The 21080-nt window shown below is 47.5% G+C and overlaps 1 protein-coding gene across 3 annotated transcripts in view; it reads right to left on the bottom strand.

The window, feature by feature from the left end:
• Nucleotides 1-20068, bottom strand: part of ADGRD1 (adhesion G protein-coupled receptor D1) — a 135641-nt gene extending 115573 nt beyond the window's left edge. For 2 of the 3 annotated variants that reach the window (XM_066199749.1, XM_066199750.1), the window contains exons 1-10: nucleotides 19426-20068; nucleotides 19293-19329; nucleotides 15877-15960; nucleotides 12737-12832; nucleotides 9933-10055; nucleotides 7384-7563; nucleotides 6011-6271; nucleotides 3218-3282; nucleotides 2619-2771; nucleotides 637-696 (exon numbers count right to left, since the gene is read on the bottom strand). In XM_066199749.1, the coding sequence (XP_066055846.1) occupies nucleotides 637-696; nucleotides 2619-2771; nucleotides 3218-3282; nucleotides 6011-6271; nucleotides 7384-7563; nucleotides 9933-10055; nucleotides 12737-12832; nucleotides 15877-15960; nucleotides 19293-19329; nucleotides 19426-19494 (1128 nt within the window). In that variant the 5' untranslated portion in view covers nucleotides 19495-20068. The remainder of the gene's footprint in view (nucleotides 1-636; nucleotides 697-2618; nucleotides 2772-3217; nucleotides 3283-6010; nucleotides 6272-7383; nucleotides 7564-9932; nucleotides 10056-12736; nucleotides 12833-15876; nucleotides 15961-19292; nucleotides 19330-19425) is intronic. The other variant, XM_066199752.1, reaches the window with a different exon arrangement.
• Nucleotides 20069-21080: the final 1012 nt, after the last annotated feature.

Genomic DNA, 21080 nt, shown 5'->3' with positions numbered 1-21080 from the left:
CAGGATCATACACTCAGTTACACCCAGGGCTCAGCAGAGCGAGGCCAACAACTGTGCACAAGTTTTTGGACAACATGTGAAGATTGGTATCAGATCTTTCCTGGAACGCAAGCTGAGACACTACAGCTTGGCCTTTCTTTCATCTTTGTTCAAATGCTCCTCCGTATAAAAGCTGATTTAACCCTCCAGGCTGAAACTTGATTCATAAAATCTCAGGGTTAATGCATGTTTCAGTGTAAAGGAAATCTATTGTATCTGAAATCCATTTACACCAGAGATGATCAAGGATTTGCTAAGATTAAGCCACAAACTTAAATCAATTAGATATCCTTTTGTCTTAAAAGTATTTTAGACTTCAATGAGACCCCCCTGTGCTTTAGCATCTCCTTCTCTCCATTTAAAAGCTCTCTCTTCTAAGATTCTTCTTAGAAGCCTGTGCTTTCTTAAGATTCAAGCAAAAAACTCAGGAAATTTCTGGATTCACCCTGCAGGTATTTCATCAGTGACAGATGATAAAATAAATCATGGTGTCCAAAAGCCCCAGCAAGCAAAATGATAGTGACAACCAGTTCTGTCATCATCTGTGTGAATTTCTGCAACTGAAGGAAACCACAAATCTAAGCCCACTTGTCTTACCTCCGGTGCATCAACCCAATTGGAGAGTAACATAAAGTCTTCAACAGCTTTCAAAAATGCCTAAAAGACAAATAAAACTCGGTCATTTATTAATCAGAATAAATCCGAAGTCTGTAGAATCACTGAAGGGTTTGGGCTGGAAGGGACCTTAAAAATCATCTCGTTCCAGCCCCTCTTCTGTGGGCAGAGACACTTCCAGTGCCCCAGGCTGCTCCTGCCCAGCCTGGCCTTGGGCACTGCCGGGGTGGGACAGGCTGTCCCTGTGCTGAGCAAAACAGCCCCAGCCCCTGCTGATGTGCGGGGGAGAAAAGGGCAGCACAGAAAACTGCACTGAAAACCAAAGGGGAGCTCGGAAATCCTGCTGATGTGCACACACACAGCGACAAAGGGGAGCACGGAGAACTGCACTGAAAACCAAAGGGGAGCCCAGGAAATCCTGCTGATGTGCACACACACAGCGACAAAGGGGAGCACGGAGAACTGCACTGAAAACCAAAGGGGAGCCCGGAAATCCTGCTGATGTGCACACACACAGCGACAAAGGGGAGCACGGAGAACTGCACTGAAAACCAAAGGGGAGCCCGGAAATCCTGCTGATGTGCACACACACAGCGACAAAGGGGAGCACGGAGAACTACAAGAAAAAACTCCACGTTTCCAGCTTAAACTTATCTATTAAAAAGCCTTCAGAGAACGAACATAGTGAAGCTCCACTGTGAAATGTGGAAGACACCACATAACAACACCCAAGTCAGATTTGTCAGAAGCAATTCATTACAAACGCGGGTCAGCAATCAGAGAGTTTATTGCGTATCACTTAAATCAAATTTCCTTGTGCTGTGAGGCGTGGGACCATCAGGCAGAGATAACTCTGCAGCAGATCGCATGCACGCTCAGCGCCTGTCTTTCAGAGAATTAGCTGTGACAATACAAAGCCTCGCCATCAATCAGGCAAATGACAGAGTCGCTGCCTATGATCAGGCCTCTCTTGTATTTGCGTCCCAAAATAGCTCTGCTAGAGATAATCATGTCCCACATTTCTGCCTGCAAATCACTGTCACGGCACACAAAGCAGCGGCAGACAGCAGAACGAGCGCCCAAACAGCACCGGGAATGGTGCGGGAAGCGGGGATGGTGTCTGGCAGGATGCTGCTCCGTTCGCAATGTGGAGCCCACACGATTTTTTCAGGAAAACAAAGGAAACAACGTATTAAAGCTTTTTAGAAGGGCTTTTGCTACATATTAAACTGTGATCCGTGAAATCCAAGCTTTAGAGTTTGCAAATACTAAGCTTTTAACACAACCTCTCAATTGCTGTCCCTGTCGTTTTCAGAAGGTTTATTTGTATTTTTTTTTTTTGTCTGAGTAAAGCGCCCTTGTCGCTCTGGAATTACCCTCAGGCTTAGGGGAACAATCAGCGGCGAGGCCAGAGCTGATTCCTGCAATAATGGCTCCGCAGCCCGCCGAAATCAGGGAATTAGACGCCCATCACTTTCCAGCCGGCTAACTTTATGTTACCGGGACACTTGTTCTCAGCTCAGACTGCAAAAACACCGGCTTGCTTTTTCCCCTCTGTGGATTAGATGAACAAAATAAATTCCTCGAACCCATTTCAGTGGAGACAGCGACTCCACCACTCCCCTGGGCAGGCTGTCCCAGGGCTTGACGACCCTTCCAGGGAAGACTTTTCCCCCTAAGATCCAACTGGAGTCTCCCCTGGCCCCGCTCGAGGCTGTTTCTCCTTGTCCTCGTTATTTGGGAGAAGAGATCCAGCCCCTCAGCGTCTTTCCTTGGCCACGGCGGGTCAAAGGCACAAAGGAACTCCTCTGAGGGCTGGTGAGACATCTCGGTTCTCGCGTCCGGCTGCCGCCCAGCTCCTGCCACTCCCCAGGGCAGGCGGCGCCGAGCTCGCCGGCGCTGTCTGCGCTCAGAGCCCCCGGCGCTGCCGCGGGCCCTGCAGGGTCCCCGGGAGCCGCACTCACCTGTGCCAGGCCGAGCGCGCTGCGCTGGGACACGGGCCGGGCGGGCAGGCTGGAGGACGCGTTCCGCAGCTGCCCCAGCGCCCGCCCGGGGCTCCGGGGGCCGCCCGCGGGCCCGCCCAGCGCTGACAGGATGCGCTGGTACGCGTCGGGGAGCTGCGGGCACACACGGACAGAAACGACAGCCACGTTATCCCGACTGGGTGCACCGGGAGCGGGAGAAGGGGGAGGGAAGGGGGAGGGGGAGGGGGAGGGGGAGGGGAGGGGGAGGGGGAGGGGGAGGGGGAGGGGGAGGGGAGGGGGAGGGGGAGGGAAGGGGAAGGGGATGGGGAAGGGGATGGGAAGGGAAGGGAAGGGAAGGGAAGGGAAGGGAAGGGAAGGGAAGGGAAGGGAAGGGAAGGGAAGGGAAGGGAAGGGAAGGGAAGGGAAGGGAAGGGAAGGGAAGGGAAGGGAAGGGAAGGGAAGGGAAGGGAAGGGAAGGGAAGGGAAGGGAAGGGAAGGGAAGGGAAGGGAGGGGAAGGGGGAGGGGGAGGGGAAGGGGAAGGGACGATGGGATTGATGCACATTCTGCCACCATGGAAAAGTTCCGAGCACTGTCCTACCACGGGCTTTGGGGTGGTTGTCATCAGAGACCACGGGAGTGTGGAAGAAAGCAGAACCTGCACACCTGGGGAATCACAAACACAAACGAGAATTTGTGTTACAAATCTGAATTTTTTTATATCAGATACATAATTTCATGTAAATATTCCCACCTCAGGCCGAATCAGTTCTCACTGAAAGCAGCAGATTTGCTGTTCTGAGGATTTTATTTATTTGCAGTACTGTAGCCACACAGCCCTGTTTCAAAAATTAAATTTTCTGATTCTCTCATCAGTTTTATTCCATCATCTTATTACAGATGAGCATTGCAGTAGCTTAGGTGTTACACACTTAAATCTTTGTTTGCAAACATGACATTTCGAGTGTCGTCTCTCAATTAAAAAAGCTCAACTGTACAGTTACAACACTGACATCCATCTTTCTCCTCCCCAACATTTGCAGAAATTCTTTAGGGTTTGGGGGTTTTTTTTAATATCTATGTCTTATCAGAAATAAATAGCGATCTGGCAGTTCTGACGATTTCATGGAAGATCTTGTTTTATTTCTGTACATGAGACAAACTGGGTCTGGAAAAACGAGGTTCAAATCTCAGCTCTCATCTCCAGATGCTGAAGTTGACTCAAAACTTGAGTGTGAATTGTCCAAGTGCCAGATAAAGTCACACCCACCCAGGCAAGCTCAGGAAGGCTTTTCCACACCAGAAATCTGTGCTATTTGAATATCTGAGAAACGCTCCAAGCCAGCGGGAATGCTCCCGGTGCTTGCAGCAGCACTGAGGAACCCTCAGATGGAAGAGCAGGGGTAGAAATGGTGCACAGAAAATGACCATAAGGGCACGTCAGCAATGATTTGTCAGGACAGAAAGAATTAACCTGGTCCTGGATGCTTTCCAGTGGCTCCATTTCAAAGGTATTGATTCCTTTCTGTGCAGAGTGATTTTTTTGTCATTTCTGATGGAGAAATAAAATTTTCTTCTAATCTACACCTTACCAAGAGTTACTATTTCCCAGGAATTTCAGTGCAATCCAACATTAGCCGCATAATGGACCCGTTTCTCTCACAGCTCCAAGAGGAACATGAGCATCCATTCAATTAGAAACCAGGCTGTCTTATTTTCTTATGTCAAAGCACATCACCCTGCTTCAACCCTGCCAGAAACCCTCCAAAATCAATAAATAGATACAATAACCTGCCTTTGCCGTGTTGGTTACTATTGTAATACCCATGGCTTCCTCTGAGAATGTTCTTATTTCATACATTAAGGGGGAAATTTTATAAAATCTGGTCAGTCTGTTTTTTGAGGAGAAAAGCCAGAAATTAAATTGCCACTTTTCTCAAGTGCTCCAAAGCACCTGGTCACATTTAAACAATGTTGGAATTCTTCCAACTAATTAGAAATATATATACCTGGCATCCCTTTACATTTAAATTCCTAACCCCCGGAAAATGCACCTCCGGCTCCACTCTCAGTTAAGAGGCTGTACATTCATTTTTCACAATCAGCATTCTGATAGTTCCACAGGACACTGACAAACCTGTGAACCGGGAGTTTAGGAAAACAAACCTCCAACACAACAATTAATGCAAATTGCAGCAAACTCAGCCAAGCTCAGGGCGTGAACATCTCAAGGTGTAAATCCGGGAGTTAGCTCTGCAGCCTCCAGCAGGGATTAAAGGTGGAGTGCAGGCAAAATTCTGAACAACTCTTTTAAAAATTTGGGCTTCAGCAGAAGTGGGGGGCCCAGCAGTGTCAGCAGGGCTTCAGAAGGGAGCTGCAAACGTTAATGTCCAGCAGGCAGAGATCTGGAGCCCCAGTGAGACCTTCCCCAACCAAAGGAGGGGGAACTGGAGCCCTGAACAGGATTTGTTTCGTTGGGAAGAACTTTCCACAGTGCCCTGCCCTGGCAGAGGGACCAGAGGGGCAGTGCTGGGAGCTCACAAGCATTCAGGGGCTTCAAAAAGTATTAATTTAATACTTCTAAAATGAATTATTTTACATTAATAAATACCTGTATTTATTTAATGCTTCCCTGGCAGTGGAGCAGGACACACATATTGATGAATTGGGGCAATTTGAAAATCTGCTGCTCTTGAGTTCAGCAGCAGGACATTCTTCTGGAGCTGCATTAATCAGAGTGTGATTAATGGCAGCTGGAGCTGGGCAGTGTTATAGTAACCCTCCACTGTTGTCGAAGATACAGCAGCCAAATACAAAAGCATTTTTTCCACCATGACCAGAGCGTTATGAACTTCTCAAAGATTTTAAAGTCATTTCCTGTATCAAATGACTACCAAATGAATACCCTCCCAATCAAAAGCTTTGACGACTTTCGTAGGAAAACTTTTTTTAAAATAAAACGAACCTGAGCAGAATTCCTACAATTTTTTGTGGCAGATCAAACAGATAACTTGATTATATACCCATTTCTCAGTGACTCCAATTCTACATAAATAGCTTACACTTTATTTTTTTATAAAATACGTTTTGTACGTATTTGATTGGTGTGATCAAACCTGGAAGTCACAAACACAGACACTCTCATCCCCGGGCACACATCAGAAATTCTGGGATAGGATGGCTCCCAGGAGTTCAGAGGCGCCACAGGTGTGGGTTTTCAGAGCACTGTGACAATCCCACACTCACCGACGGCCGCAGTGAAGTGGAGCTGCACCTCGCGGGGCTCAGGGCCCTCTCCCAGTGTAAAATAAACCCAAATCCTGCACTCCGAGCGTTTCCAAGGCAGTTGGGGCTCCCCAATGCTGTCACAGCACTGTGACAATCCCACACTCACCGACGGCCGCAGTGAAGTAGAGCTGCACCTCGCGGGGGCTCAGGGCCCTCTCCCAGATGATGAACTCGTCGAAGGCGCCGGTGACGGCGCGCGGGGCCGCGCTGCCCTCGCTGCCAGTCAGCAGCTCGGCGCCGGGGCCGCCGTCCCCGTAGTCGTAGAAAACCTTCCCCGCAGGGTCAGCGCTGCTCAGGCTGCCGTTCACGTAGACCTTCAGCCCTTCCCTCCACTTCCAGGTGAACAGGATGTGAGTCCAGTAGGGACCTGCAAGGCATTAGGCCGTAATTCCACCCTGAGCTTTCCTGCTGGACGTGGTTCTGCTGACCTGTGCTCTGCCGTGGAGCTGCTCGGGAAGGGCCAAAGGTGGATTATGGAACGCTGGTGCTGTGCCCATTCATCTCTCCCCCCCCGGGGAAGCCCATCCTTGGCAGGATGCCCGTCAGCTTTGTCCGACCCTGGGCTCACTGCAGCTCCATAAATTCCACCTGCTGAGCGCCACTGGCCAAGACTCCAGGTCTCTTCACCTCTGCCTCAAAACTCAGCTCCAGCCAGAGCTGGAGAGCAGGCAAATAAACTACTCAAAAGTTCTCACAGTTTCCTTGTTGTGCTTGAGAGGCAGAAATCACAATATTAATTTTCACTTGGATTGGACAATCCATGAACGTGTGAATTATTATTGCCATTTGCAGCTTTTCTCTTAAAATAAGATTTAAACTGATTCATTAATGTTTATGAAGCTGCTACCACGAGTCCTATTTTAACAATGCATAGGTAGTCAAATTAGGCAAGAAAACATTTATTGACTGCCATTAGCATTGCTAGAAGACCAGAATTTGTTCCAGTCAGTGGATATTACTGCTCCCCAGCAGTGCACAGTTTAGACGGAAGCAGTGAGATACGTGACACACCAAAATGTTTATTAATGCTATGGCTTGGCATAGAAAACCTGACACTCAACAGAAAGCAGGATCAGGAAAGCAGTTAGGGAGTTACCAAATAAAGCCTGAATTCAGCAGAGAGCAGCCTTTGGACACACTGGGAGCTGTCAGGGATTAATCTGCATTCTTTGCTCATGTTTCCATCCAAACATGCATGAACCCTCGGAAGTCAATCAGGACTCCATTGCAGACACAACTGGAGGCAGGATCCAAGGGCTGCTAGTGAATGGCAAATGTTCTATAATACATCACTGCTTTTCAGTTTGCATTTGATCTCTCCCTCCCCACACCAAGAGAATTCTTAAGCACAGAGGGCTGTAGCTATTTTTATATCCCCACTTGTCTTTCCTGGAGTTGTGCTCTCCTCACTACCTCTGTCTGCAAGAACAAAGGAAAATAACAAAGAAATTTGGTTTGTTTTAAACCCAGGAACTTTACCTGGTGGACTAAAGCTTGCTTTCCATTTCATCATTGCACTGCCACGGGTGTAAAACTCCACGGAGCCTTCGCCTTCGTTTGAGCAGATTTTGAAGCCACTGGAAATGACTCGTCCACCAGAGGCAGGGAGAAGCTTGGCCTGCTGGTCTTGAGTCTTCCAGAAGAAGGAAAACGTGACTCCTGAGGAAAGCAAGGAGGAGACTTGAATGAATAAAACGAGTGCAATTAAAAACTTCCAGTGTGTAGAATACAGACAGTGGGACGGCTTTTGAGGACAGACCATGGGCTGGCATAACCCAGGACAGCATTTTTAACACCAACAATGCTCCAGCAGCTTAAACCAAATAAACAGTCCCTCCCTTCGTTCTGCATCCCAGGAGCACAGCCAGGACACAGCAGTGACCACTGTGTCCTGAGCAGCTTCTCTCAGTGAAAACCAGAGGTCTTTGATCTCCAAAAGGCACCCACACTTTTTCTGGGGTTCCCCAACCCCAGCACAGGCAGGCTGAATACAGTGAGAGCTCCTGAGCTCCCCCAGCACAGCCCCCCAACAGCTGGATTTCCTGGGCATGTTACCCCCTGTGTTTGCACCTTTCAGTGCTCCAACAGCTGGATTTCCTGGGCATGTTACCCCCTGTGTTTGCACCTTTCAGTGCTCCAACAGCTGGATTTCCTGGGCATGTTACCCCCTGTGTTTGCACCCTTCGGTGCTCCAACAGCTCCTGAGAGCAGAGGGTGAAATAAAGGGAGAAGTGTGCATGCAGAGCCACAGGAAAGATCCCGCATCCCCCACCTACACAAAAATAAAAGAATTGTCCCAAAAATACAACACAGTCCTGCAAGTGCACATGTGATTAACTTGGTCCACAAATAATCCTCCCCAGTTCACAGTAAATTTCACCCCTATCCTGTAAAACGGAGCAGCTCTCCAGGCCCCGTATCAATGAATAAATGTAATTTCCATGAGATGGCTTTCTTTAATGAAGGCTGCCCCAGGAGGGATCAGTGACACACCGGCGGCAAATCAAACCTCACTCACACTTCGCTTTTGTTGACCACATGCAGCTCCTCCAAATGAGTTCAAGCCAAGGAATAAGAGAACATTCTCCTGCATCTTCCACGAATGTTCCTTTTGACTGAAAGTGCCACTCCCATGAGCCCGAAGAGCTTACAGAAAACCATTATTTAAAGATTGCTTGAGAAGGAGCAAATCGGGGGAAGAATTTGTTTTCTCAAGTGAAAATAACAGCCCTGAAGCGTTGTGAAATTCAGAAACGGGGATTTTGGTTTCACGGGTAATTGTGTTTCACCTGGGAAGATCCTAGCACCTTTTCCAAAGGCATTCCCTGGTTAAGTGTGCTTGACGCCACTTTCACACAAACACATCAAGGGATGGTTAAGCAGCAGCAGCAGGAATAAATTTCACTTTATCCTCACCATAGGTGCATTTGATTTGAAAAAAAAAAACAAAAACAAAAAAAAAAACCCCAAACCCAGACATGTTCTTTAGACAAAAGGATGTTGCCTTTTTTCCTTTTTATTTTCCTTTTATTAATACCTGCTCCAGTGACTTAGTGTTGATTATTTATGAGATTTCTCCTCCTCGCATTTTATCTCCTGAACATTTCAGTGTTTCATGCCTTTAATGTCCTTGTTTGTGAGATACTGTGAGTGCTCTGGTACTGCAAAAATAATTTATTTTGATTGTTGTGTAATACTACAGATGTGGAAAGAATATGACTTCCCGATGATTTTTATTTCCCAGTGGCATGAAAATAAATCGGAGAAGATGCAGCAGGTAGCACCAAACACAGCAGCAGCAGAAGGGATGCTGGACCCCTTTTCCCAACCCTGCCAGGGCACAGCCGGGCACCAGCTGCTCTCTGAGCGCTCCAAAGTTCTTCAGCAGCTCAAACCAAAGTGATCCTATTTCAAGGCATGTTACCCATCTGATGGTTGGCCCAAATCCAGGAAAGCAAGAAAATTCAATATTAGCAATGCTGCTCGAGTTTAGGGACTGCTGGAGCTCAGGGAAAGCACCATTTTCTACGGAACCTTCCATTTCCCTGGAATTCTGAGCCCCCAGTGAATGCCCTGAGTGAGTGACCAGGCAAATGTTTGGTTTGACTGTCACACACAATTTCCATCGTCCTCTGTCATCAGCTCTTGTCAGACCTTTCACTTTGTGATTCTAACGCAAGAGAAAGGGAAGGGAAACGGAATGAAGGGATCTCAGCATGAAAACAAATGGATTCCAGGACACCAGAGACATAAAAGTTTTCTTATCTCTGGAGATAGATCTAAAAACCCCAAGCCCACTCCTGCAGAGAGGTCACACGGAACCTGAGTAGCTGGTGATCAGTTCTGATTTAAATTCCAGTTAGAAAAGACCAAATTTGGAGCAATCAACGCTCAATTGTTTCAAAAGTCAATTAAGTGTCAAGCCTGATTTTTAGATTTCATTCCAGGGGGGAAAGAAACAATGATTCTTGAATGACATAATTTGGCAGCAAAAGAAAAGCCAGTCATATTTCATGTTAATTTCTCACCTTCAGGCCCACAAGCCTCTGGATTACTGATGCAGGAATTCCGATAACTTCCAAAGAACAGGAAGGTGACTCCTTTCTTTTCGGTCACGTAAATTCCTTTGTTCACCATCCCTTCTACAATATCTAAAGCAAAAGCAAAATGCAGTTTAACATTCACGTAAGGGAAAACTTATTGTTTATTTCATTCCAGCTATATGGGTTTGTGACTTTCTGTGTTTGTTTTTTCTCTTTGGAGTTCTTTGTTTCAGTTTGCCAGTTTCGGTTTGTTCAGTTTCTTTGTTTGTTTCTGTTTGTAAGTGGTTTGTTGTATTTTTAAAGACCGCACAGATACCTCTTTCATTTCAGGTTTGTAAACGTTACACTCATATCCACTCAGCTCTGTGGTTAGCAAAGGCTGTTTGACAGAACCCATACGCCAAAAATGATTATTTTAAGGTGATCTGAGCAAACTTCGTGCTTCCCAGAGTTTTGAATGCCAGACACTTCCAGGAGGCGTCTCACTGCTCGGCTGAGCTAGTAAAGAAATTCTTTAACCAGTTAAAAGGTAACAAAACAGCGTTTCTCTTTTTTCATTTTTTGAAAGGGCAAGGTGGTGACCAAACCCCACTTTTCACTAAAAAATAACCCAGAGAAATTCCCTTGACCAGGTACACTCCCAGGACAGAAACAGATCTCCTTTTCAGACACCCTCTGCTGCGGTGGCCTTGGCACCTGGAACGGAATTGCTTTGTCTGAGGAGGATAATGACTGATCTGCTTGTGATTTTCTGTGCTCCCTCCCAAAGAAAAGCGCTCTTGGTTCATCTCCCACCAGCCAAAGCCCAGGAATCCCCTCAGCACACAAAACCTGGTATTTGTTTACTCCAGGAGCCCCTCTAAGGCCTGAGAGTGCTGCTGGCAGATGACGATGGGGAGTTGTTCTCGTTTGTCCTGGCTGATTTCGGCAGTGGAATAGAAACAATAGGAAATCACCACCAAACACCACCATCAAAGCCTCTGCTGGGTTAAAAGGCAATTTAACTGATTTCAGCAGTGGAATAGAAACAATAGGAAATCACCACCAAACACCACCATCAAAGCCTCTGCTGGGTTAAAACACCTGCACAGGGCAGAGAACATCGAATTGTGAGTGTCTGAGCAGGCAGAACGTTTCCTGTCACCACCGGTGTTTGGGATGGCATTCCTGCAAGGACTCTGAAGATTCACAGCCTTGGATTCAGGACCCTTCCTCATAATTTCTTCTGGAAAATTATTGGGAAGAGCTGCTCTGAGGGAGCTCCAGCAGTGAGAGGACATTTTCCTCCTCTGAGTGAATGCAGTGAATGCAAGTTTCAGTGTTCTCTTAGTTCATCCCAAATCCTTATTTAAACATCAGCTTTCGGGTATCTTCCCCTCCCTTTGAGGATAAAACCATCAAACCATCCTGCCTCCAACTGACAAATAAAATTCAGTTTATTTAAAAAATGTGGGTGTGTACTATGGAGTAAATCAGGCATTTCTAAGCTCTTCTCAAGGCGCCTGAATTATGAATTCATCTGTCCAGGAAAACTGCCGTAAGGTAATTTCCTCTGCCATTGGTGTCACTCTCTAAAATGTTCATATTGAACATATTTTATTATGTGAGAACTATGCAAATGGTCTATAAAGCAGATAAGAGAGGACTGGAAGGAATTAGGGTCATTTGAAGTTCATCATTAATAGAGTTCCCATTTGCCAGCGTACTCTTACTGCTAGAGAGTAAAAAAATCACGGGTTTAGTATTCCAACATAAAATCCTTACTATCTGAGCAGCCCAAGTGACAGTTTTACCATTTCCATCCTTCTCCTCAGGTCAGGCTTTCTGACAGTTTGATGTGAGTGAATACCTAAGGCAAAGTGGGCACGAGGTCATATTTCAATTGCGCCCACACAGCACAAATGCAATTACTGAAATTGAGGGACCTGGAGCTGCTGTGGCTGCTTTCCAGGCTGCCAGGCTTCTGCCTGGAACTTGTCATTTTCTGTTCCTCCTTGGATCCCCTACTGCGTGGATGTTAAAAATAATAATAATAAGAGGACACAGAGAGAGATTTGTTTCAAAAAAAACCCAACAAAAATAAACCAAAAAAACCCCAAACCAAACAAAAAAAAACCAAACAAAAAAACCCAAACAAACAAAAAAAAACCAAACAAAAAAAACCCCCACCACACACCAAAACCCAAACCCAACCCAACAACAATAAAACAGCAACCCCAGCAAAAAAACCTGAAATAAACCATCGTGTTAACCAAAGTTCTCCTGACTGACAACATCTCACTTCCAGACTTTGCAAATCCACTTGCTTTTGTTTTTCTTCAGGTGTCCCCTACAAACAATCATAAACCAGTAAAAACCAGAGGGCTTCTTTTCCATTTTAGCCTTGACAGACAAGAAATAATTAACCCGTTTATTCTCATATGTTCCTCTGAAATGCCATTTCTGTTTCTCTTAAGCCCAATAGTAATTTTTTAGGATTTGGGGGATCCCTGGGGCCCATCCTCCCATGGTGGGATTCCCGTGGGGATGCCTCTCCCAGAGCTGCAGCAATCCAGGTTACATTGCAGGGGTGCTTTTCCAATCATGCGTGACAGTGTAATAATAATAATAATAATAATAATAATAATAATAATAATAATAATAATAATAATAATAAACAATAAACAATTTTGCCACACAATCACTTGAACCAAAACTCAGAGTTAACTCTGAATCCAAGGTTACAAGAACCATCCACGCCTGACAAATGCAGAACAAAAAACCCCAAAAAAACCCGAGCAATTCCTCACCTACAGTTGCAGAGAAGTTAGAGTAGGCAGAGTCATTGGTATTTACAAAGGCAGAGTTATGGGAAGGAAGCACAGTGAAGTTGTGGATTCTTAGAGCTGGGTGGAACAACAAAAGAAAACACGCAAATGAGCAAAACAATGAATAAACACAATCGGTAATGAAATGGTCAGTTCATATCTCTCAGCACAGATCGGGGTTTGGTGGGGAGTGGCCTTCGCATCTACCACACAAACACTCCTGGGGAGCTTCCCCTGCTCAGGGAAATGCAGGTCACTAAAAAAGTCTTTTCTTCTCAGCTACCGAGAAGATAAGACTGTAAAACCTCCAGCTGCAGCTGAAGGGCTCTGAGACACATTCCTGTTGGCGAGGAATTTCACATTGCATGGACAATAAAAGTCGCGGTAGTGGTGCAGGAGCTCTGGCAGCCCAAACCCCACGTCCCCGGCTCCCCAGGGAGGAGACGTGGACACCCTGGAGCGAGGCCAGGAGAGGCTGGACAGCCTGGACAGGGCTCAGGGCTTTGGAAAAATTCAATTTGTAAAAATTCTCAGCTGGAGATGGAAAGATGTGCCAGGCCCTCCCTGTTTGTACCCAGCGAGCGCATCAGAGCCATGGGCACAAATCAAAACACAACAAACTCCATCCCAATACGAGAAAACATCCAGCTTTTTTAATGTCTGACAATAAAGTTTTATTCTCTAATTTTTTTTTCTGATTTTGAAAATTTAACAGTACCTTGCACACTGTAATTGTTTGCCCTGGGCAGGCAAATAAAGCCTGATGAAAAGCCCATGAAAGTAGATGGAGAGACATTGATTTGGGATTTAGACCAATTGAGCTCACAGAACAAAAAGACAAATGCTCTTCGGAAAAGAAAAACACGCACAAAACCCTCCAGATAAAAATGCAGGGAAAACCCGGGGTCAGATAAAAAACCTGAGCATGGCCACTTTCCTTTTATTTGCTGTATTTCGAGCTGATTGTTTCCCTTCAATTGCTTCCAGTGCTGAGATTTCCAAAACATCAATTTGCTGACACACTCTCACCACACGAATGCTTTGAGAGATATAAATCTGGCTCCACACACAATGACTTCAACAAATAAAATGGATTAACATGACAGACAGATTATGATGCTTCGAGGATTTAAGAGGAGAAACATGGGATGAAAATAATTGCATGATGTGATGAGTGGAAAAACAAGAAAGACTTTGCAATAAACAGAAGAGTTGTGCAATCAGAATGGAACCAAAACCAAGCACGCTGTCACCTGGAGCAGATTACCACAATAAAGAGCACTTTTCTTGTATATCAAAGTGAAATATCAGGTACATAAAACCTCTGCTGGAGGCAGCTGAAATAATATCTGTGTCTGCTAAGGCCCAACACAAGCAGCTGAGAGGAATTTGAGCCATCCAGCGCAGCACTGCCAGAGCTGCACTGCAGAGACCAACCCCAGTGGCCACTGGTATCCCCTGCACGTCATTGTGAGACAAAACCCACCAAATTCTTCCAGCAAAGTCCTGCAGCTGCCTCATTTGTGAATTTCTTTAACACCGTGTCACAGCAGGAGTTAAAAGAGATTGCTCAGTGAGCCAGTCCCTTTCCTGCAAGTGCGGGTTTGTAGGATCAGGAACCTGACCAGCTCTGCTTTCTCTCCTCCAAGATACTGAAAATGTTTCTGAATTTTGCTGAAATAAAATGAAACAAAATTGGAAAAAAACAATCTAACATCGACTGTCCTTTTCCAAGAGCTGTATTCTATATATATGTATATATAATATATAATATATAAAATATATATAACAGATATAATATATATGACATATATAATAAATGTGTATATTTATTTTTATATATAGAATTTTCAAGCACTTTCAAAAAAAACTTTGTTGTAACGTGGTTGCCAGAACAGTGCTAGACATGCAGCACTTGACTCTTTTTGAAACCACGTGAAGTCCAGGGTCAGAAAATTGCTTTAACACGCTTTGAGAGAACTTATGTGGCAACTTTAGTAAGCCAAATTATTTCTCTATTGAAGTCAGTGGGAACGCTGCCATCAGCTCCTAATGGAAGCAGAATATTGCCCAGATATATTTCTGGACAGGCAGTTTCGCTCCTCTCAGAAATTTTGTGGAAAGGTAGGTCAAAGTTGAGGCTTAAAATACTCGAGCACCCCTGCAACGAAGGGATTTCGATATTTATGGTCCTTTTTCCCCAGTTAGGAGACTGATGTTGCCATTTGGGGTTTGGGGAGCACCCAGCAGACTTTGTGTGTGTGGGGAGCTCTGGGGATGCACGTCAGCACAGCCTGGAACTGAGCAGAGATAAAACAGCCCTGAGGGACCTGAGCTGGGCTGAGCTTCTCCTCTGGAAGGAGCAGAACCCTCCAGATGAGAAGTTCAGGGGAACATGAGGGGACAGAGAGTCTGGGGCTCCTCCGCTGCAGCAGCCACACACCCCTGGCAAACCCCTCAGTCCCTTTTCCCCCTGACCCCACAGCCCTGACAGCTGACCCTGGCACGGCAGCGAGGGCTTGGCCTCCGCAAATCTCTCCTGATTTCGCCCAGTCGGAAAAAGAATTGAGTTAATGTGAACTCATGCTGCAACCCTGCTCTAAAGGAGATACCCGAAAGCAGATAAAGAGGAGTGAGGGGTATCCAGCTGAGAGCTCGCACTTCTCTTCCTGCAGACACCACATGCAACGTTCAGAAGTGCACGAGGGGCTCGGGCATTTAGCTCTTTCCAAAATCAAAGGGAAGGAGAAACCCTCCCCGCTGGCAGAGCCGGAGATCCCAGACCCTGAGTGTGCTGGAGCATGCTGTGCGTGTACCAAAGCAACTAATAACAATGGGATTTCAATGACTCCTTGGCTCATAAACCTTTTCTCTTTATAACCTCAGCAATGCTCAGACAGCCCATAAAACCTTGGAGAACGCTCCATAAAAATCAGCTCACAAATACAACGTCGTTTGGATATGGGAGCCCTGCAGAAACAGTGACTGGGGAAAAAATCCCAACCGCGGAGCCACAGAAGAAGTTAACCCCTTTCTCATGTCCTGCTGCCCCCTCTGATCCCAGCCAGGCACAGAGAGTCGTGCTCCTGCCTGGGAACATTGGCAGGGAATGCTCTGTCTACCTCCGTTCGTATCCCGGAACTCGTGAATTCCATCCACATCCTCCAGCGGCCAGTAATGGGAAGCTGATGCCAGGACCTTGAACCCTTGCAAGAAACACAGGTTAGAAGATGGTTAGAGACCAACAAGGTACGTAACAAGTCTCCACAGAAAAGAACCGAAAGAGAGGTCAAAAGGTTAAGTAACCAAAATATTTTATGTAAATCAAGCGTGGCACACAAGCGAGACCATAAATCAAAGCAGCAGAGCAGATTAAAGCCATGTCACTGATTGCCACTGCAGAAAACCTGCTTTTAAATCCCAGCTGATTTTCATTTTAATTGCACTTAAAAGGTGTAACAATCTCTGACTAAATCTCTGCTCGTGTATCTGGCAGCACTCGCTGAAGCAACAGCTGAGGAGTCATCCCAGAGCAATTTCCAGACTTCACTGAGATTTCCAGAGTAATTTCCAGATCTCACTGAGATTTCCAGAGCAATTTCCAGATTTAGCTGTTACTCACTGCAGTAACAGCTGAGGAGTCATCCCAGAGCAATTTCCAGATTTCACTGAGATTTCCAGCACGTGCTGGGCAGCCCAGAGCACTGGGAGGGGAACACACCAGGGAATGCTCAGCTCCACAGCAAACATCACAGCCCCTGCCTCCCCCAGGGGTGGCCGGGGGCATCCAAGAAGTTGGATTTTCCCGAAAGAGCTTCCAGAACATTAAGCAGCAGAGGGAAGAGCTCCCAGCTCCCCATCCAGCACCAGCTCTTCCTCCAGAGCCTTCTCCACCACCCCAAAACCAGAACAAGCCTTTGGGGCTGATGGAAACATTTCATTTTCCATCATTAAGTTCTCCTTAGCAACAGGTGGAGAAGCTGACAAAGGCAAACTCCTGCAGGTTTCCTCTGGCATTCCTGTCTGCACAGTCTGATTGTCCAGAGCTTGAACAAATTCTGGGACATGGGGTCACTTAAACTTCACCAGCAGCGGGCTGCCCAAAACAACCAAACCTTCTGTTAACAATTCTATTTTAAGGGTAGGGCATTAACCGTGTAGAGAAACTTGAATTGTAATTTCTTACTCTCTTGCTAGCTGCAAGAAACGCTTTGTTTCCAAAACAATTCATTTAATCAGATGTGATGAAATAAATTTAGCACGCCCTACAGCTGAGAAAGTTTGGGTGGGTTGACACAGATATTCAGAAGTTTTTTCCAGGGATGCACCACCATGGAACATCATCCTTCTAGTCTGAGGTGCTTTTCTTTGGCGGGGAGAGGTGGGGACACACAGAGGATAACAGGGACAAGGAGACGAGGATTCCTCTTACACCATCTCCTCTTCCCTGCCCCACAATCAGTTTTCATTCCCAAACGATCTTCCAAGAGACTGAGGCGTGAAGCTGACAGAGGAAAGTTTTTTAAGTGTCCGATGCCCACCCTGGGGAGCACCTGGGTGGCCTCCATCCTCAGGGTACAGCTTGGGGCGTGACACAGATGGGATCCTGAGATTTATTTTTTTATTTAGACACAGATGGGATCCTGAGATTTATTTTTTTTATCCTGAGTGCCAAGTTGATAAAATTGCTAAACCTCTCAGCAAGCGATTGCGGATCTGAGGAAACAGAACTCCGAGTTCTGCGCCTTGTGGGGACACAAGAACTACTCAGACTTTCTTCCAAAGTCAACTATACCAGAGATATCTAACAAATGATTCATAATTGGATTCATTAATTCAGGATCTATTCTTAGCCCACCTAACCAAATGTTTGCCGTTGTCATAGAGGTTTTCCCTCCAGGAGAGAGCAGGGCACGACCAGATAAGGTGGGGGTGTCTCCTGGGGATGTCTGGGGTCCTCTGGGTCCCCTTCTCCTCGGGGGGCAGAGAAGGGCACAGCTGCCAGTGCCAGGACCGGGACAGGGACACTGCCGGCCTCGGGGACGGGGACCGCAGCAGACACACACAAAACCCGCGATCCGAGCGTTCCAGGCGGCCCAAACTCAGCCAAGACCTCTGGAGGGAAACACGTGCTGCCCTGAACACAAAACCCTTTCCGGAGGCCAGGACCCGGCCCAGAGGAGAGCCCGGGGTTTGTTGAGCCCGGCCCAGAGGAGAGCCCGGGGTTTGTTGAGCCCGGCCCAGAGGAGAGCCCGGGGTTTGTTGAGCCCGGCTCAGAGGAGAGCCCGGGGTTTGTTGAGCCCGGCCCAGAGGAGAGCCCGGGGTTTGTTGAGCCCGGCTCAGAGGAGAGCCCGGGGTTTGTTGAGCCCGGCCCAGAGGAGAGCCCGGGGTTTGTTGAGCCCGGCCCAGAGGAGAGCCCGGGGTTTGTTGAGCCCGGCCCAGAGGAGAGCCCGGGGTTTGTTGAGCCCGGCCCAGAGGAGAGCCCGGGGTTTGTTGAGCCCGGCCCAGAGGAGAGCCCGGGGTTTGTTGAGCCCGGCTCAGAGGAGAGCCCGGGGTTTGTTGAGCCCGGCCCAGAGGCAGGGAGCATCCCAGGGATACCAAACCCTTTCCAGTGGCCAGGACCCGGCCCAGAGGAGAGCCCGGGGTTTGTTGAGCCCGGCTCAGAGGCAGGGAGCATCCCAGGGAGGATGGCCCCCCAGCCCACAGCCCAAACCCGCCCTGGGGGCTCCAGCCGAGGCAGGAGGGATTTCCCGGTGTGTTCCTCCGCCCAGGGACCCGCGTTTTGGGAAATGCAGCTCCTGTTCCTGCTTAGGAGCAAAGGCGCAGCAAAGGCAACGGATCAGGCTGAGCGTCTCCCGTAACAGACCCGGCCTCTCCCCATGGCTGTTCCACTCCAGAGCGATTCCATGTGGTTAAACCCGAGAAGCGCAAAGCGACACCGGACGGGCAGAGCAGTAAAGCTGTACTCGCACACCCCCGTGAGGCCCGAGGGTAAACTATTTATATAAACAGAGGAATTCTGCAGTTACACACACAAACCCTTGTGAGCTCTGAGGGGTTTTGGCATTGGAAACAGATGAGAAATCCTTAATCTGCTCTGTGGCTGATTTAAACCCAAGTGTGAGGGTGGGAGGGGGGAGAGGACTTGGAGGAATGCCCGAGCGCTGCAAAGTGTACGAGCTGGCACAGCCAACTGAAATCAAAAATGCTGAACATCGGGGGGGAAAATAAAATAGTCTGTGTGGAGGTTCGATTCAGAAACCTGCACTCAAGGAACGTGTAAATAGGAATGCTCCACATATCCAGCAGGAGCCATTTCTCTCCAGATGTGTTTCTGTTCGGAACATTCAGCAGCGGGGCACTGAGCTCACAGTGACTGGGACAGTCTGAAACTTTGGGCTGCTACATCTTTAATGCAGAGCTGACGTTCAAACATGGGCTCAGTTTCTTCGGGGCTACTAAGGAAATTAAAAAGAAAAAACTGGGAAAAAAAATGTTTAAGTACACTGTCATCGACTGTAAATAGAGCGTTCCTTACCTGGGTGTTTGGGAAGCTGGGAATAGTTTCCGTACACCTGCACATAAAACATTACAGAGTGAGACACGGTGAGGCAAAACTTGCCGAGAGGAGTCCAAGCACATCTCGATACTGAGCAGATTCAGAACATTACCTGGTATTTGTGCTGAAACAAAATCAGCAGAGAACAATGGCAACAGAGCAGAGATAACAGTCTCTCCATGGTCTATTTCAGGTTAAAAGCACAGCTGAAATCAAATTCCTGTAAGATCTCAATCATAACTTTTCCATTGCGACTTCTGGTACTTTAAAGTCCACTCCTTCAGTGATGGCAAAACATCCTCCCAGACCCTCCAAGCGGCGTTTTCTTGCTTCACCCTTCGATATCTTCATTTAACTCCCAATAAATTACCGCGGCCGGAGGGAGATTCACAGCAACGTGCTCCAAATCCCGCAAGTTTTGCTGCTCCGCGGGAAGAATTCCCTTCTGTTCTGGCCTGTGGCGAGAAAAGCTCCTGTTTGCAACTTTCCCCCGCGGTTCTTTCCCTGCGATTCCTCTGTCAGAGGGCTGGAGGCAGCTGGAGCTGTGCTGGCAGCGAAGGGCGCTCCCTGAGAGCCCCGCGGGCAGAAAGCCCCCCGTGCCCTCCGAAATTCGCGGGGCTGGGCTATGCTGGCATGAGGCAGAAGAACCAAAAGGAGCCGCGAAGTCCAGCTCGTCCAGTGGTTCAGTTTGTATCTCCAGCTCAGAGCCCTGTGGGAGGAGGAGCTGATGTCACGGCTCTGCCCAGCTCTGTCCCGCTCCGGGCTCTCCTTATTTCTCTTTATTTCCCTTTATTTCCCTTTATTTCTCTTTATTTTTGTTTATTTCTGTTTGTTTATTTCTGTTTATAGTTCTCTTTATTTCTGGTTTTGTTTTTCTGGGGTTTTTGTTTTCTGTTTATTTCTGTATATTTCTGTTAATCTCTGTTTATTTATTTCTGTTTATTATTCCTGTCTCTGTCCATTCCCACCCCGCGCGGGTCCCGGAGCAGGCGGGCGGTGGGAGCGGTGCCGGGGGCGGCAGGAGGGGACAGCGGGGCCCCAAACCCGCCCCGGGGGTCGCAAACACACAGGCTGGGGTTTGGGGGTGTTTGGGGATGTCTGTTTGGTGGTGTTTGTTTGTTTGGGGGTGTTTGTCCCTTTGGGGGGTGTCACTTTGTTTGGGGGGTGTTTGTTTGTTTGCGGCTGTTTGTGTGTTTCGGGGTGTGTTTGTTTGGGGGGATGTTTGTTGTGTGGGGATTTGTTTGGGGGTGTTTGCGTTTGTCTGTTTGGTGGTGTTTGTCTGTTTGGTGGTGTTTGTTTGTTTGGGGGTGTTTGTCCCTTTGGGGGGTGTCACTTTGTTTGGTGGTGTTTGTTTGTTTGCGGCTGTTTGTGTGTTTCGGGGTGTGTTTGTTTGGGGGGATGTTTGTTGTGTGGGGATTTGTTTGGGGGTGTTTGCGTTTGTCTGTTTGGTGGTGTTTGTTTGGGGGTGTTTGTCCCTTTGGGGGTTGTCTCTTTGTTTGGGGGGTGTTTGTTTGGGGGGGTGTGTGTGTTTGGGGGTGTGTGTTTGTTTGGCAGTGTCTGGGGATGTTTGGGGTCTTTGTTTAGCGGTGTCTGTTTGTGTCTGTCTGGGGGTGTTTGTGTGTGCGTGTGTTTGTTTGGGGGTGTCTGTTTTTCGGGGCGTGTTTATTTGGGGGTGTTTGTGTGTGTTTGTCCGTGTGTGTGTGTTTGCCCACAGCTCAAACATCTCCGAGCAATGAGAGAAACTCCAAGGAAAGCTGCCATCTGTCT

The sequence above is a fragment of the Chamaea fasciata genome, unplaced genomic scaffold, assembly GCF_029207755.1.
Source record: "Chamaea fasciata isolate MVZ Bird 193981 ecotype frontalis unplaced genomic scaffold, bChaFas1.0.hap1 SCAF_18, whole genome shotgun sequence".
NCBI classification, from domain to species: Eukaryota; Metazoa; Chordata; class Aves; order Passeriformes; family Sylviidae; genus Chamaea; species Chamaea fasciata.
This window is presented reverse-complemented; position numbering and strand designations above follow the sequence as displayed.